Here is a 15912-nt window from a genome sequence, read left to right as displayed (position 1 = left end):
TCAGGGCTCTGAGGACATCAGACGGGGACACAAGATCCCCAGCAGGCGAGAAAGGAGGCCCCCCAGGAGAATCAGGAGCACAGAAAAGGAGGAGAACAAAGGAGGCAGTGTTATAAGGAACTGTATGCTGTTTTGGAAATTGGCATGTTTTATGGGAAAGCAACACCATAACATGTAGAAACTAGAGTCAAGTGAGAAGAAAACCCTTGAAACAATGAGAATAAGATTACATAAATCAAGTTTATGTAATTAATGGGGGTTTAAAACTCCCCATGAATTGCAGTGAGAGTCTGAAAGTTCGCAGTCACTCACGGTATACAGATCAGCATCCTAGCATTGTCATAATGGCAACCACATTTATGAGGTGAAGTCACATTGTAGAGAAGGCAGGCACGAATGAAACCAAGCACATGTGTGGGAATATACACAGCATTTGGTAAAGGCGAGGAACACTATCTAATGCAAAATTATGGGAATCATTTAAAAGAGGTTTAAATGATACAACTGCAAAGTTGTAGCTAGAAACATCCTTGAAGTTAGAGACTTAAAAGTTGTTTTAGTATTGACTTAATGTAATGTTGTAGTGACACAGGAAAGTAATTGACCATGTTTAAGTAAAATCAGATTAGAAAAATCAATTATACTTAATGCCTGCTTCTGATCTATAAGCTGCACACTATTGCCTACTAAATCTGCTTCTCAGTGTTGCCTAGAGATGAAATGAGAAGATAGTTCTAAAAGGTCTTTGAGCAATTAAAAACTTTGCAAATGTAGGAAAAGAAAAAAAAGGATGTTTTCCTATGGGAAAGTTTATTCATGCTGCTTATAATTATTCCATTGGATTTTACCTTCAAAATTATTTATATGAAAACCTTTGATGACTCAAAAAATACTCTGTAATGGGTTTTAAAAAAAATTGTACTTTCAAAACTCACTGTATCCTGACCTTGTTGCTGGTATCCTGGCTCACTGCTGTACAGTTATACATAATCCCGACACTCAAAGGTTGAACAAATGAAACATGAACTATTTCAACTTCATTTTGTCAAGCAGTTTGTGTGTATGTCTACTTTAATATCTCTATCATTTCCCCTTGTTTAAATAAAAATAACTTGTTTCCAATAACATTTATTCTGGCGTGGAAATAGACCTGCAATAGTCCATTCTCATGCTGCTATGAGGAAATACCCAAGATTGGGTAATTTATAAAGAAAAGAGGATTAATTGACTCACAGTTCCACGTCTGGGGAGGCCTCAGGAAACTTGCAATCATGGTGGAAGGCATCTCTTCATAGGGTGGCAGGAGAGAGAATGAGTGCCAAATGAAGGGAGAAGCCCCTTTTAAAACCATCAGATCTCATAAGAACTCACTCATTATCATGAGAACAGCATGGGGGAAACTGCCTCCATGATTCCATTATCTCCACCAGGTCTTGCCCTTGACATGTGGAGATTATTATAATTCAAGAGATTTGGGTGGGGACACAGAGCCAAACCATATCAAGACCTCTCTTAAGACAAACACCTAAGTGGCAAAGAAGAGCTGGAGAGCATGAATTTTATATAGCTCTGCCCTGCACCTATCCTACTGACACAGAACACACCTTGAATTGTCAATGTGAAAGGCCAGGGCTCTGTTCAATCCTGCTGGGTCTTTTACTTTTGCCTTAAGAAAAATACGTCCCTGGACACAGATCACCCAGACCACTGCCTGTAACTCTGACACAGCTGAGGTTGGATGCACTCTGGGGAGAGTTTGTGATTTGGCACATTTCCATCTCCATCACCCCACAAGTTCAGAGTCAATGCCCTATTGATTGTGTATCTTTCATGCTTTCACCCAAAGGAAAGGATGCAAATTCACCTGGATGAAATGAACAGCCTGAAAGTGGATCCTAACAGCCAACTCAAGTGGTCAACTTGACGGTGCCAAATCAATCTCATTGTTATTTGTAAAATAATATACTGAGTTCCAGTTACACATCAGGCCCTGGGCTCTTGCTTCCCACACATCGCCTGTCTTGTCACCACAGCCCTCAACAATAGATATGCACTTCAGAATTTCAGTTTGGAAAGTGGAAGCCAAGTGTCTGGGTGTAAGGCTGAGTGCCTTATCTACATGTGATAAGACGCATGGTTTTCTGATCTGATCAACAGCCCAGGCCTGTTCAGTACTAAAATAGCCACACTTTGAGATTTTTAAAAATATGCTCTTGATTAGAAAGTGATCTTGAATATTGACTAGGGCTGAGAAATTCCTTGGGTAAATGGCTTAAAACAAAAACTGAATACCAACATACATGTTAGTGTGAAAAGTGAGCTGAAGTACCTCTTCAATGAATTGTGCTTAGGGCACTTGAAAATTGTCATTTTCCAGAATTGTTACTCTATAAGTTCTCCAAAGAAATATCTCCATAGTTCAGTAGTAGTTTAGGCTACAGTTTTGTGCTAAGCACACTATTTCACTTACATTGAGAAACTTTAATGGAAATCTTTGTCAATAACGTTGAAGAATCTTTATAATGCAAATGGCAGCTGAAGGAGAAATCTAAATCACACTGATCAGATTAATTAGATTTGGTTCAGTTACATTTCATTGATTTTTATGGAGAACACGCATGATATACTTCAAGGTTTTCATTTGGCAAACCATGAATGAGTCAAGGGACACAAGATCAGAGAGTGCCAAGTGACAGAAAGTCACTCACCATGGCCCGTGGGGAGAACACACGTGGAGACCCAGATAAATCCTGAGAATTACTGAACACAGACCACGCAAGGACACAGCAAGCATTCCGTGTAAAGACGTTTATTGGTTTTAAAGTTTTATTTTCCAGAATCATTGTTTTTTTTTTCTCATTAGGGCAGTGCCTCTAGATTATTTGACTCATGCACTCACCGTCTTCCAGTGGTAAACATTTCTTTCCTATGGATTTATGCCACATGCATTTTTTCCTCTTCTTTTGAGGATCACAGAAGAGGACAATTCTGGAAACAGGATACACCAAAGTCTCCCCATGAATTGCAGTGAGAGTCTGAAAGTTCGCAGTCACTCACGGTATACAGATCGGCATCCTAGCACTGTCATAACGGCAACCGCATTCATGAGATGAAGTCACATTGTAGAGAAGGCAGGCAGGAATGAAACCAAGCACATCAGGTGACAGCAGTTTCTGTGTTAGTTCAATTAGTGTCATCACCAGTGATTGCCCAAGGTCTAGAGATACAAAACGATTGCATGTCTACAAAGTAGGACAGTCACTTAATTTACTACCAGTAGAAGGAAAGAGAAAGCCACCTCCTGGTTTTAATTCTGCAAGAGACACAGGGTGAATTGGCACTTGGGGGCAGTGCAGGGATCTCTTTATCCCTCCATGCGGCCTTACTGACCTGGGAGGACGGCCTCGCACCTGACCCCCTCATTGCACTCTGTTTGTCTAGCCTTATCATGACCTTGAAAGAAAATCTTGCTTCCCTCTGCTTTGATTGTTGCTGTTTGGCCAGCACACTTTGCTCCCGTGTTTCTTCTGGAACCAAACTAACATCACTTATTGCTTTCCCGAATGTCAACAGAGTTTGTTTGCCTTTCCAGTTTATTGACCACATTCTGTGGATCAGACAGGCCCTGGGCTTAAAAACGATATTCAACACTATGGGAACTAGAGGCTGCAAAAATTAGAAGGATAAGTAGAACCTAGCAGAAAACTAAGAACAGAGCTGTACATGATTTCAGTGTCTTCGGAGAAAAAAATTACAAAGTTCTGACTACAGTCTCATGGGCGGAGCTCCAAGCCCCTTACAGAAGCTTCCTGAAGCAGTTGGAGGGAATTCCTGCCCTTTTGAGCACAGAATGGGTCCTGTGGGTGTTTCTCGGCTTGGAAGACTTGTGACTGTACTGATTCAATGGTGGGGTGAAGAGTGTGTGTTTGATAAGGGCCACACGAATTGCCTAATAGTCTCATGAAGCAACATAAAGGATCAGAAAGCCACAGTAAGGCGGTGGCCTTGTGGCTCCTGTCCTAACGTGGACAAGCCCCTCAAAGACTCTGGGCTCGCCTCCTTCACTGCAGAGGGTGTAAAATTAGGCTAAGTGGTCTTCCAGATTCAGTGGCTCTACCCTCACTACAGTCAGGAAGTAAGCTCTGCCCCTTTAGAAAGCAAATTCCATGAAAATTTTGCATGCTATTGGATGGGTATACTGAAATATCATTGCTACGCACAGGGCAAGCTCCACATGCCAGGCTAGGGTGTCAGGTGGGACCGTGTCCTGCTTCCTGAAATCAGCTCCATAAATAGGGTCTCTGCAGGTGAGAGGTGGCAAGGAGACTCCAGTTCTCCCATTCAGGGCCAGTGAGGACAAAGTCCACGCTCCCTTTCAAGGTGCTCTAGGCCCCTCCCATTTCTACACCTGCCCTTCTTCTTCCCTTTGCCCAGCCATGGCTCAAACCTGATTTACTCCATGAAATCTTTCTGGTTTTCAGTCAGATAATCTCTGCACTTGCACAATGTCTTTAATTTCTGCCTTGCAATTTGGCACTTGCCTTGCTTGGTACTGGTGCCTGTGCGCTATTCCTATCTTTTGAGTTCCTATCCAGGGAAGAGGCTGTACCTTAATCTTCTGCATGCTCTGCATTTAAGAGGAGAATGCTGAGTGAGTGGAGAGGTGGCCAGTTAGTTATTGGTTGATTTTTGGGTCAGTTGGTTGACTTAATGTAAGAACTGGGACAGAAAGCAAGTATATATTACCAAGTACGTGTATTTTAACCAGTGTAATTGATCATTCTGAGTCGATATCTAAGTGGGTTCTAACTAAAGCCTGCTGTAATGTAAATGTCCTAATACTACGAAAATGACACTTACATTTCATTGACAATCTTAGTCTCCAAAGCACTTCTGCTGCATCATTTTGGCCAATTCCCACACTGACCTGGTAGGAGCACACAGCTGAGGAAACCAAGGCTCAGGCAGGTGGAGTGACTGGCCAGGGTTACACGGACACATGGCTTTTTGTCTTTCAATCCCAGGTCTTTTTCACTCATCTACATATTTTTCTCTTAAAAAAAGGTCAAATTTTGATAGACGGAGCTGAAAACTTTAAGCCGACACCCTGGTTTTTCTGAGTAGTGGATTTTAGAAACAGCAAGTCTTTGCAGGAGTATTGGCGCCTGTGCGTTTTAATTGGGGGGATAACCTTGCTGCTCACATAGAACTCCCTAAGGCATAAGCAGTTCTCAGTCTTCTAGAAAGTTATAGACAGACCATGTACAGGTCTTACCCAGCAGTGGAGAAGATACCCAATAACAAGGGTGATTGGTTCAGGAAAACCTTTGGATGGGAAGGAGTTTTGCATTGAGAAGGGGACAGATGGGTTTGTGATTTTCTGTTTGTTTGGCTCTGTGGGCTCTGGCTTGGTTTGAGTTCCCACAGATACATGGGTGTGTGGAGCTATCGGGACATGAACATTTGCACCCACTGACTGATGATTCCCTCGCTGTCTGTCCAAAGAGGAATAGGTTCCTTGGCTTGAGTGGGAATGTGGCCCCAGGCTTCAGGCCTCTCCTTCTTACCCTGAGCTCCAGAGGCAGGTGTCCACTTCAGCGGGGTGGAAAGAGGCTATGGCCAAGGCACGGGCAGCCAGGCCTGCGCTCAGTGTCCTAAGGGTGCCTCCATGGCTGGGCACCGCCGTGCTTGCCTACGAAGGGAATCCACCAGAAAGGGAGTCCGCACTCCTAACAGTCCAGGCAATGGTAGAGTTTTACATTACTTCCTACTGCTTTTAAAATGAGAAATTCTTACCAATTGAAAAACGGTATTTTGTTCACTAAAGAATTGATTTCTTCTATAAGTGTCTAACAAACCTAGTGGAAATGCCATGCAAAAAAAATCAAACTCTGAGTGTATGGAAGGAGCGACACTGAGCTGAGTGTCTCTGCTCTGTCGCCGGTTGTCACCCAGCCCAACCCGGGGTCAGACCAGTCTCCCGGCTGCACCCCTTGGTGCAGTTCTCAGAGACCACTGTGAACCTTTCAATCAGCTAATAAACACTGCTGAAATGACCTGCCTTCGGATATATTTTTCCCCCTAAAGTAAAGCTGCTTTTAGTTTTCATTAGAAGAGGAAAATATTCAGAAAGGAATAAACTCAGATGCTTTCCCTAGCAAGATGTTTCTGTCCTAGGTCTTTAATCTCCACAGTGTAATTCCATGATGACCCATAGCTCCAGGGTCCAAAGACCATCAGCCAAATGTCAGGTTTCCAGGATGGAGAATGCCACCATAGAGGGTTGGATGAATGAACATCGTTAAGTTCACTGTCATCAAGTTTCACGACTATTATGACTCACAGGGAACCTGAGCAGGCCCTGCATTCTTAATACACTGTCATTTTGGTCTGGCAGAGCTGCCTGTGTGCACTTGGGGGCAAATAAGAAAGTGGTAAAGAAAAACAAAAGTAACAATTAATTTGGTGAATGGCCAGCCCTGCTGAAAGGCGCCAATCCTTGTTCTTTGAGGCGAGGCCTCTTGGATCTCTGAAAACCTTGAACCAATGGGCAGGTCCCCAAGTAGACAAAACTGCCTGAAGAACTGAATATATTATCTCGGAAGACTTTTCCTCCTTCACAGCGGTAAGATACAATTGGCACAACTGGCAACATCTGAACTGGATCCAATCATCCCTTCAGCTCCTTGGCTGCTTCTGGGGACTATTTCAATCTACTGAATTTTTGCAAAGACTATGGGTTCCTAAGACTCATTTCTGGTACCTGACTTAGAATGCTGCTCTGGAATTACATATTGTAGTATTTGCAATATTTAAAAAATTTAAGAATATCTGAAATATTTTAAATGGAAGGATAGCCCACAATGACTGGATCCTTGAGGCAGTGTATCAGGTATGCATGATTTTATTTAAAATGTGTCCAATAAGACTTTCCACTTGGAATGAACATTTTTACCTCTTTCCTCATATTATTAGAAACAGTATTTCCTCATTTCATGGAGTTTCTTAGAAAGTTCTAAGTAACTTAACAGAAGAGAAAAATGAAACCGTGGGGAGATTAAATAACAGGAAGTTTACACCACAGCAAGGGTGCTCACCCATCCCAATTTTGGGGGAAACACAAGTGACTATTGGGTGAAATAGACCCGATCATGCAAATCATCATATGATCACTTGGTATCCTTTGGCAGTTCTGACATTCCTTGTCATTAGCACAGATAATAAAATGAGTCAGATGACTGCAGTGAATGGGAAATCATCTTTTGCTTTTGGTGGTGGAGAGAAGACAGGAACACAAAGGCGCGGCCATAGGACCATTTCCTAACATCGGACGAGACTGTTCGCAGCTGACCATCCGTTGCTCTGAGCCCCAGAGGGCGCAGCTGGTGTCCACGCCACCGTCTGCCGGGGGGTGGTCGCAGTATCCTCTGCCTTCCATCTAATGGCACTGGTTTATCTGTGGACAGCAGCACACCACAAATCAGCATCGAGAACACATTTTCACCAAGTCGGCAGTTGTAGTTTTAAATCACTAGAACCTGGCAATGTTAAATTTGTGTTTTCATGAGCCAAAGGTCATAGCACAAATGAGGTCTAAATGTCATCACAGCGGACCATGGGCCACAGAAAGACACATTTTCAAGTTATGTTGACCTTCCAGGAAGAAAAACAGAGATACAGAGCACAGCAAACACGTGCCGGGGACGCACGGCGGCGATGCACGGCGTCCCTATGAAATATGAATGGCGCCATTTACATGGAAATGGAGCCCGCAGGGGCATTGAGTTTCCTGCCGGCTCGTTGGAGCTGCTGTCATGGAAAGAAGCTCAGGGCAATGTGACCGGGGTGGGCAGACGGGCAGGCAGGCTGGGAAATGTCACCATCTCAACATGTGTTCTAAAGTGACTTCGAGGTGATCATTCATTTATAATCGAAATATAATCCGAACGGCGTTTGCTCCCTCTTCCTCTCTGTAAACACATCTTTTCATAAATAACTTAAACGTCTCCTTGGCATTCAGGATGCAGTTCTGGCTGGAGTAAAAAAGGGTGGAGGATGCACAGCGTTGAGGAGATGTCAGGGTACTGGTGTGTGTGTGGACAGGCGCTCGAGCGTCTACTGCACATGGCAGACATCAGCCGTCGGACACGGGCGGGGTGACCCAACCATATTTTTCATGCGTCTTCACCAAACTCTTAAAGGTAGCTTCAGCTTCCTTGCGACTGAAGGACTTTTTTGATTTGCCAGCTTTTCTACAGATCCGTCCCTGCGTGAGATGAAAAGAAAAACCAGGTTAGAACGTCACTGGGAATTCTGTTTCCTACCATGTTTATTAAAAACACACAGAGTCGTGGGGATTTCTGATGTCTGAATCAATGCAATGCACTGGCCACCAGCAGGGCGGGGGCAGCCTCACTGCCCAGATGCAGAACAATTCAGCTCTGGCACCAAACAGATGGGGCAGCCTGGGGCTGGCAGCCTTTTAGGAGAGGGGGGTGCTGTCTTTACAAACCCCCACACAGCACTGGCTGAATCTGAACTTGCTCATTCCACGGTGCTGGAGAGAAATCTCTGCCCCAGTTCCTGAGACATGCAGGAGGGGCCAGCCTTACCAAAAGGGCATCAATTCACAGCCAAGCATTCTCTCCCTGAGGCAATATACTGTTCGAACTTCCTTTCCCTCCCTCAAAAGAATGCCTTTAATTATCACTTCAAATTCCTCTGTGATAACAGTGAAGATAAATATATTTACAGAGAGATGTGTATATTTGTATGTTTCTACTAATATTTAAAAACTCTATTTTTTAAAATTCAAGTTCCAGAGCCATTATGAATTTATTGGAATTCATGTCACGTCAGCACCATTTTGTGAGGTGACGGTGGACATTTTCATGGAAGAAGAGACCCATCCTCGAGGTCCAAGAGAGGGTAGAGGTCAGGGCAGGTGCTTTGTCACACGATCCTGGGAGGGGGTGGGGCCGGTGGAGAGGGCCACACTCCCTCACAGTGACCAGGCGTGTTCTGCTCCCAAGGACAGAGCACTTGTCTCTGCAGTGGTCAAAAGGGACTGACCCATCTTATGATGGCACAAGAGGGCTCTGGACTATGCGGAAGAAGAAACCAGGCAACACTGCCCATGTGACAGTATCTCGGGAAGCCCTGGAAAATGTGGAATATCTGGCATCAGAGGGGAGGAGCAGATGGAAGACAACCAGGAGTCGGGGTGATGCTGCCCTCAGTTGGACCTGTGGCAGCTCTCGCTCTTCCAGCCTCAATTACTCTTCATTAAGCCTCTTAATGGTGGATCAACTGAAACGTTCCCTTAGCCTCTGAGGCGCATTTCCTTCCACTTAGCCTCCCCCAGGCTCTCCTGGAAGATCTGCTCCTCTCCTTGGGCATCCCATGTACATGTTTTGCAGATGGGGCAGAAATGCCTGGAAAGAACTGGCTGAGCTTCATGTACCGGCAGGCCCACGATTACCAACCATCGCCTGCTGTTCAGAAACCTTCGCGAACAGAATTTCTCTCTGAACAGACCCTCTGCACTCCCTATTCGGGGCACTGGTGCTACCGCACAACTGTGGGCATGTACTGGGATGTGAATGGGGACCAGGCCTCCCCACCAGCAGCTCCTACAACACACAGCAGCCGGGTGCCTTGGACAGCCATAGAGGGCAGAAGCCACATGGGTCTGTGTGGCCACCAGCAAGCACTATCCACCCGATCCTGGCTCTCTGATAACCCACTGACAACTCCAGCGGGAAGGCAGCTGCAATGGCCTCTAAATCTACTGGGCAGACGGTGCCCAATCACCTGAAACGTGGAGTGGAAGAGGCCATTTCACATGCTTGTATTCGGAGCCTACCTAGGCTTCCTTTTCAATAATCGTCTTTTCAACAGTGGACACACAGGCCGATCCATAGTTGAGGAGTCAGGAGTCCAGGGTTACCAAACTCTGCCTGCTCTGGATATCCCTCTTGTTTCACTTGTGCATCTGTCACTGGGGGCAGCAAAACCTTTTCCGTTTTTAAAAAATTTTTCTTTTTCTTTCTTTCTTTCTTTCTTTTTTTTTTTTTTACAGACAGGATCTTGCTCTGTCATCCAGGCTGGAGTGCAGTGGCACGATTGTATCTCATGGCAACCTCAAACTCCTGGGTTCAAACAATCCTCCTGCCTCAGCCTCCTGAGTACGTAGGACTACAGGTGTGAGCCCCCACACTTATCTAATTTTTTATTTTTTATAAAGATAGGGTCTCACTATATTGCCCAGGCTGGTCTTGGACTCCTGGCCTCAAGTGATCCTCCCACCTCAGCCTCCCAAAGTGCTGGGATTACAGGCATGTGCCACCACACACACCTTTTTGAAAATGCTGTATAACTCACATAGGAAGAGTTGCTAAAAGGATGAAGGAAGATCGGAGGAAAAGATGACAGGAAATGGCCATTTATTGACTGCTAGCAACATCCCCATGCCTCACTAGGATTGACTCCTATTTTGAGTTTTATAACTTCAAGCATATTTGCTTATGCGATGTAATTATGCTTGATAAAAAGAGACCACTCAGAGCTAATATATTCATAATCATCATAATTGTGGGCTGAGATCAAAGTCCAAAGTTATCTTATTAAACATCTGAAAACACATCTTTCACATCTTTGTGAGGATGTTAGCATCAATTTCTTCTTTTTTTTTTTTTTTCTTGAGACAGAGTCTGGCTCTGTCATCCATCCAGGCTGGAGTGCAGTGGTACAATTATAGCTCAATGCAACCTTCATCTCCTGGGCTCAAGAGATCGTCCTGCCTCAGCCTCCCAGGTAGTTGGTGCTACAGGCATGCACCACCACATACAACCAGTTAAAAAAAAATTTTATAGAGACAGGGTATCGTTTTGTTGCCCAGGTTGGTCTCGAACTCCTGGGCTAAAGCAATCCTCCCACCTGATCTCTCGAAGTGTTAGGATTATAGGCATCAGCCGGTGTGCCCGGCCAGCATCAATGTCCACATCAAGTGACAGCAAATATCAAGGGTTGATTTTTTTTTTTTTGGCGAAAATGCATATTTTAACCATCTCTATCCTTTTTCTCCACGATACTGAAAATCTATGGTATTATTTGAAAATCCTGAACTAAAGGTAGCTAGACAAATAGAGGCTCACAATCATCTTGGAATATTCTGTGGCTTTTGGCATGAACCCACACTTTGCCTATTCTTTGTGAAAGTCTCAATTGTTACAAGAAACAACAAACAAAACCCCAAAGGAACAGACCACTCTTTGTTGCCTTTTCTTCCCTGGAAGAATTATGAACAGAAAGCCCCAGTGCTTAGTCAATTCCCAGCTGGGAGACAGAGCCCGTTATGAGCCAGTCAGAGGCTCAGCGCATTTATTGCACTACACTGTTGATAAGGAGCTCTCATCCCATCTCCTGTCTCTTACACCCACGTTTACAATTAACAGTCTTTTTTTTTCATAGGTTCATCTTCCGATTGGCTGTTTAAATATGACACAGTGAAACGCTGGACTTGGAAGCCACTCCCTGCATTCCCCGTTTGTTTCCTGGCTCTGCCAGGGTCACAGAGCCGTTTTTCTGACATGCCCTTGCTGTGCCCACTGCACGAAGAAGAGGGGGACCCTCCATCCCGTGTTCCCTGCTTGCTGCAGGTCTTTGGGAATTGCCATTCATCCTTCCAGGATACAGTCTCTTGAAATGTGAACTTCTGGGAATCAAGTGCAGACGATACCCATGTCACACATCATGACGAACATCCAATAAGATAATGCATTTGAAAATACTGAGGACTTTGAACTTCATACAATTAATAGCGTTTTTCTTATTCTCATAACATTTACCTTTCTCCCTTGTCTGTTTCTATTTAACTAATAATCGAAGAATCTAGTCTGAGATATTTCCTTTGAATAACTCTCATTTCTTCCAAAATATCTCTACTTGTACTTAATGTTAAAAGGCATGGATGTGACTCTTTACTCATCCACTACAACAGCTTTGTGTTATCACTCAGAGTTTACAGCAACACTTTTGATAAGTAACACTTCCTCTCTTTCCTGAGCCACACATGGTAAGTGTATATTTATGAACAACTACAGGATTTTGCCATCACCACCTCAAAAGTCTCATTGTAATATAGAAGTCGAACAGTGTTAATGAGAATACAATTCTCCAGGGCTGCATCTGTCAAACAAAACCAGTAGGTGGTACTTAGATTTGATTCTTTTTTTTCCCTTATGGCCTTTTGAGGGCCAATAGCAATGATTCAGCATGAAAACATTTCAACACAGCTAATAAGATGACAAGTGGCCCCAAACTTAAGTCCCCAGTTCGGCCCCCGTGTACTTGAATTTCAACCTGGCACGTCTGCATCTCCCTCAATTGTCTAATGTTTCTCATTCATTCATTTATGCATTCATTCAATGTGTTAGGTGCTGGGTCTAACAAGACAAAGTGATGCCAGGTCTCTGCCTTTAGGGCTTAGAGTCCATTATGGGCAGATAACCAGGCATACTGCAGCTGCTGGGACAGAGGGTGTGGAGCAGGCAGGGTCTCTCACTCTTGGTATTGGTGGCATCTTGGGCCAGGTAATTCTTTGCTGTAGGGGCTACACCTGCCTGGAAGGAAGTTAGCAGCATCCCTGACCTCTACCCACTAGATGCTAGTAGCACCCTGTGAGTAATGACAGAAATTGTTTCCAGACATTGTTAAACGTCCCCACAGGAGCAAAATCACTCCTGATTGAGAACCACTGGTGTGTAGAACGAAAAGAACCAGAGGCAGGCAAAGTCAATTCATTCTTTATTCATTCAGCAGACGATTGCTGCAGGTCTTCCCTGTGTCAGGAACTATGCTGGTAACCGGGACTTCAGAGATTTCTAAGAATAATAATTCTGGTCCTTGTGGAACTTATAGCCCAGAGGGTATGATGGATTCTACACTGGGGAAGAGAGAAAGAAAGGAGAGAGAAGAGGGGTGGTGGCGGTGATTTGTGTGTTCAGAAAGATTTCTGTTGACAATAACGTAAGCTGAGCCTTGAGACATAGGTGGGCAGGTGTTTACCAGGCTATAGTGGGAGAGGACAAGGGGTCCCAAATTGAAGGTGTGAAATGGCTCACTGTGCTTGGGGGAGGGGGAGGCTTGGGCATGGAATTTAAGTGTGTGTGTGTGTGTTTGTGTGTGTGCTTGGTGTGTGTATTTGGTGAGGAAGGAGTTGCACAATTCAGTAGACCTGGCTTCAAATCCCTGCTCCAATACTTCCTGGCTGTGTGACCTTGGATGAATTACTTAACCTCTCTGAATTTCGATTTTCTCATATGTAAAATAAGCATTATAACAGTATTATGTGGCATTGGAGTCTATAAGAATATGTTAAAACATAAAAGATGCTTTGCCCAATGCCAGGCACAGGGTGAACACAATAAACGGGGCTTCTTATTTTTTCAGCTATCACGGAAGATCTTCTCCTTTGGTAAAGATAGTTTCATTCTGTTCTCTTGAAAGAACACACAACATTTCCGTCTTTTCGTGTAGATTTTATGACTTATTCAGTCACAAAAATGTCCACAGGCAAATTCAGTATATTGCATTTACATAGCTAATTTCTTAGCCTTTTGAATTATGTCTGTCTTAACAGGTTGACATTAATACATTAATTCTATACTTACTTGATTAGATGTTGCTCTCATTTCTTTTCTTTGCAAACATACTTTCTTGTTATTTTTGTGTTTCATTTGCCTATGAATTACAGACTTTTGCCCTCTAAAAATAGTTAAAATTTTCAGACTGCTTACGTAAAGTTTTGAGTTTCCTGCACTCATTTCCTGAGCCAAAATTACAGAGCTGCTACTTGTTTTTCAAGTCTTTGAAGGAGTAATTGTCAGTCTAAAAGCACTCATAACCTTAAACTCCCTGACATGGGTTGTAAACGTGTGCAAGACTCATTTTAGGTTTCCCCTAAAACTTCTATCTGGGGGCAAAAATTGAAGCTCACTAGTCTCTTGGCTTGAGGAAAACCAATGCTTACAAGCATCTTTCAAAGGAGGTCTGCTTTGGAAAGACATTGGGAGATTTCACCTTTCTCTTAAGGTTTAATGTTCAAAGCAAATCCTAGAAAAAAATCAACCTGTAAGTTTCTAAAGGACAAATGAGACTCTACAACAGATCAGACTCTTCTAAGAAACACATTCCCAAATCAGATCAATGACACTGAAGCCACTGACAAGCAGGGGACTTCAGCTGGATCTAGTCCGATGAGACAGGAAACAGAAGGATCCAGAGAAGGTGAATATAGCCCTTATTGTGAGTCTGGGTGTGTGTGCGTGCATGTACGCATATGTGTGCATATGTGAGAATGTGCACAAGTAGTGTATGTACATAGCATGTACATACGTGCGCATTTGCGTATGTGTGCACGTGTGCTCATTTGTGTGTTTGTGGGTACTTATACACATGTATCGTGTCACATGTGAGCATGTGTGTTCATGTGTGCACATGCAGGTGGCTATGGTGGTTACATTCAAACTGCAGGGACCGATGTGAGCCTCCCTGCTGTGGAATGGCTGCTGACTAGAGCCCACAGTAACCTGAGGGAAGGCTCTTGGCTGAGTGGAGGGAGCCCCAGGACACATGAGCCAGTTTAATGGGTGGTCCCTTTGCACAGGGAGAGCTTCAGCCTGGTGGGCTCCGAATCTGTCAGAACCCGACCCAGCACTAACCAGTGCAGGGAGGGAACAAGCAGAGAGGGCTGGGAGAGCAGAAACAGGGGAGGGGGAAAAGGACAGGGTGGGAACATGCTGTTAGAGCCGATGAGTCGCCAATGAGGTCATGTCGAGGTTTTGTCTGAAGTGCAACCCCGGAGACTGCTGAGTTCCCACACCACCCGCAGTGCCACAGTGACTGCTCTGTGCTCAGCTCGACTCTGATGTGCGGCTGCTGCCTGGCTGTTTTCATATCTCATCTCATTAAATGTTGACCTGGGCAACCTTTGCAAAGAGTAGGAAACTGGGCTTCCATTAACCGACTTGCCAAGGGCTACAGAAGAGCTGGGTTCAAATCAAGGACTCCTGAGACTGAAGGCAGAGGCACCGCAGAAGAGCACCCATGTGGCCTGAGGGTGCCATGAGGGGCAAGACCAAAGACAGGTAGCCTCAGGGCCAGGGCCTGCGGAGGAGCCCAGAATCGTCAGGGAAAGGGCTGGAGGCAGCCACATGGGCTGGACGACTTCCTCCAGGAAACCAGGACTTGGAGTATGCAGACCAGCCCTCCCTGCTCGCTGCCCCTCCAACACCAACATGGGCCACTCAGGCTTCTGCGCTCCCCATTGGGTTTCACTCAAAGTTTGTGCCCAATATGGCTTGGGGTTCCTTTCATCGTTCAGACACCAACAGCAGACTCATTCATACACATCCTCCATGACTAGTTGTGATTTAGTTCCTAGATCTGGTAGCTAAAAAATTTGTTGAGTTGTTTCTGGAAAGTACCAACTCAAAATAGTCACCTCAGAAGCCATAAACGTGATCTTTCGGTTATACTTTCAGAACACACTGTTTGCCCCAGAGACCTGTTGACTCACGGCCAAGCCAAACACATACAGGCGACCAGAGAAGTGGCTGCACAAAGTAGATGACTAGAACATCCCACCAGATCTGAGGGCATAGAGGACAGTGCATTGGGTGGTGGGGCACGAGGGGCCACATGGCTACATGGACCAGCCACACAGGGATCAGCCACAAGGGGACCAGCCCTTGGCGCGGCTTTAGTTGGAAAAGACCACTCTCCTCCATGGCCCTGCTCCCACCTTGATAGAGATATGTAGTTTCTGCAGAAAAAATGCACTGGGAAACCTATTCCCATTATGGTAAAATTTCTCTCTCTAGCGAGAATGTTTCCATGCCTGGAACTGGG

General features: G+C 44.7%; 1 protein-coding gene across 1 annotated transcript in view; it reads right to left on the bottom strand.

Annotated features, from left to right (window-relative positions):
- Positions 1 to 2793: 2793 nt before the first annotated feature.
- Positions 2794 to 15912, bottom strand: part of UBE2QL1 (ubiquitin conjugating enzyme E2 Q family like 1) — a 48715-nt gene continuing 35596 nt past the window's right edge. The window contains exon 2 of the mRNA XM_009240575.4: positions 2794 to 8266. Within this exon, the coding sequence (XP_009238850.3) occupies positions 8135 to 8266 (132 nt within the window). The 3' untranslated portion in view covers positions 2794 to 8134. The remainder of the gene's footprint in view (positions 8267 to 15912) is intronic.

The sequence above is a fragment of the Pongo abelii genome, chromosome 4, assembly GCF_028885655.2.
Source record: "Pongo abelii isolate AG06213 chromosome 4, NHGRI_mPonAbe1-v2.0_pri, whole genome shotgun sequence".
Taxonomy (NCBI): domain Eukaryota; kingdom Metazoa; phylum Chordata; class Mammalia; order Primates; family Hominidae; genus Pongo; species Pongo abelii.
The sequence above is the reverse complement of the archived record's forward strand: the minus strand, read 5'-3'. Positions and strand labels throughout refer to the sequence as shown.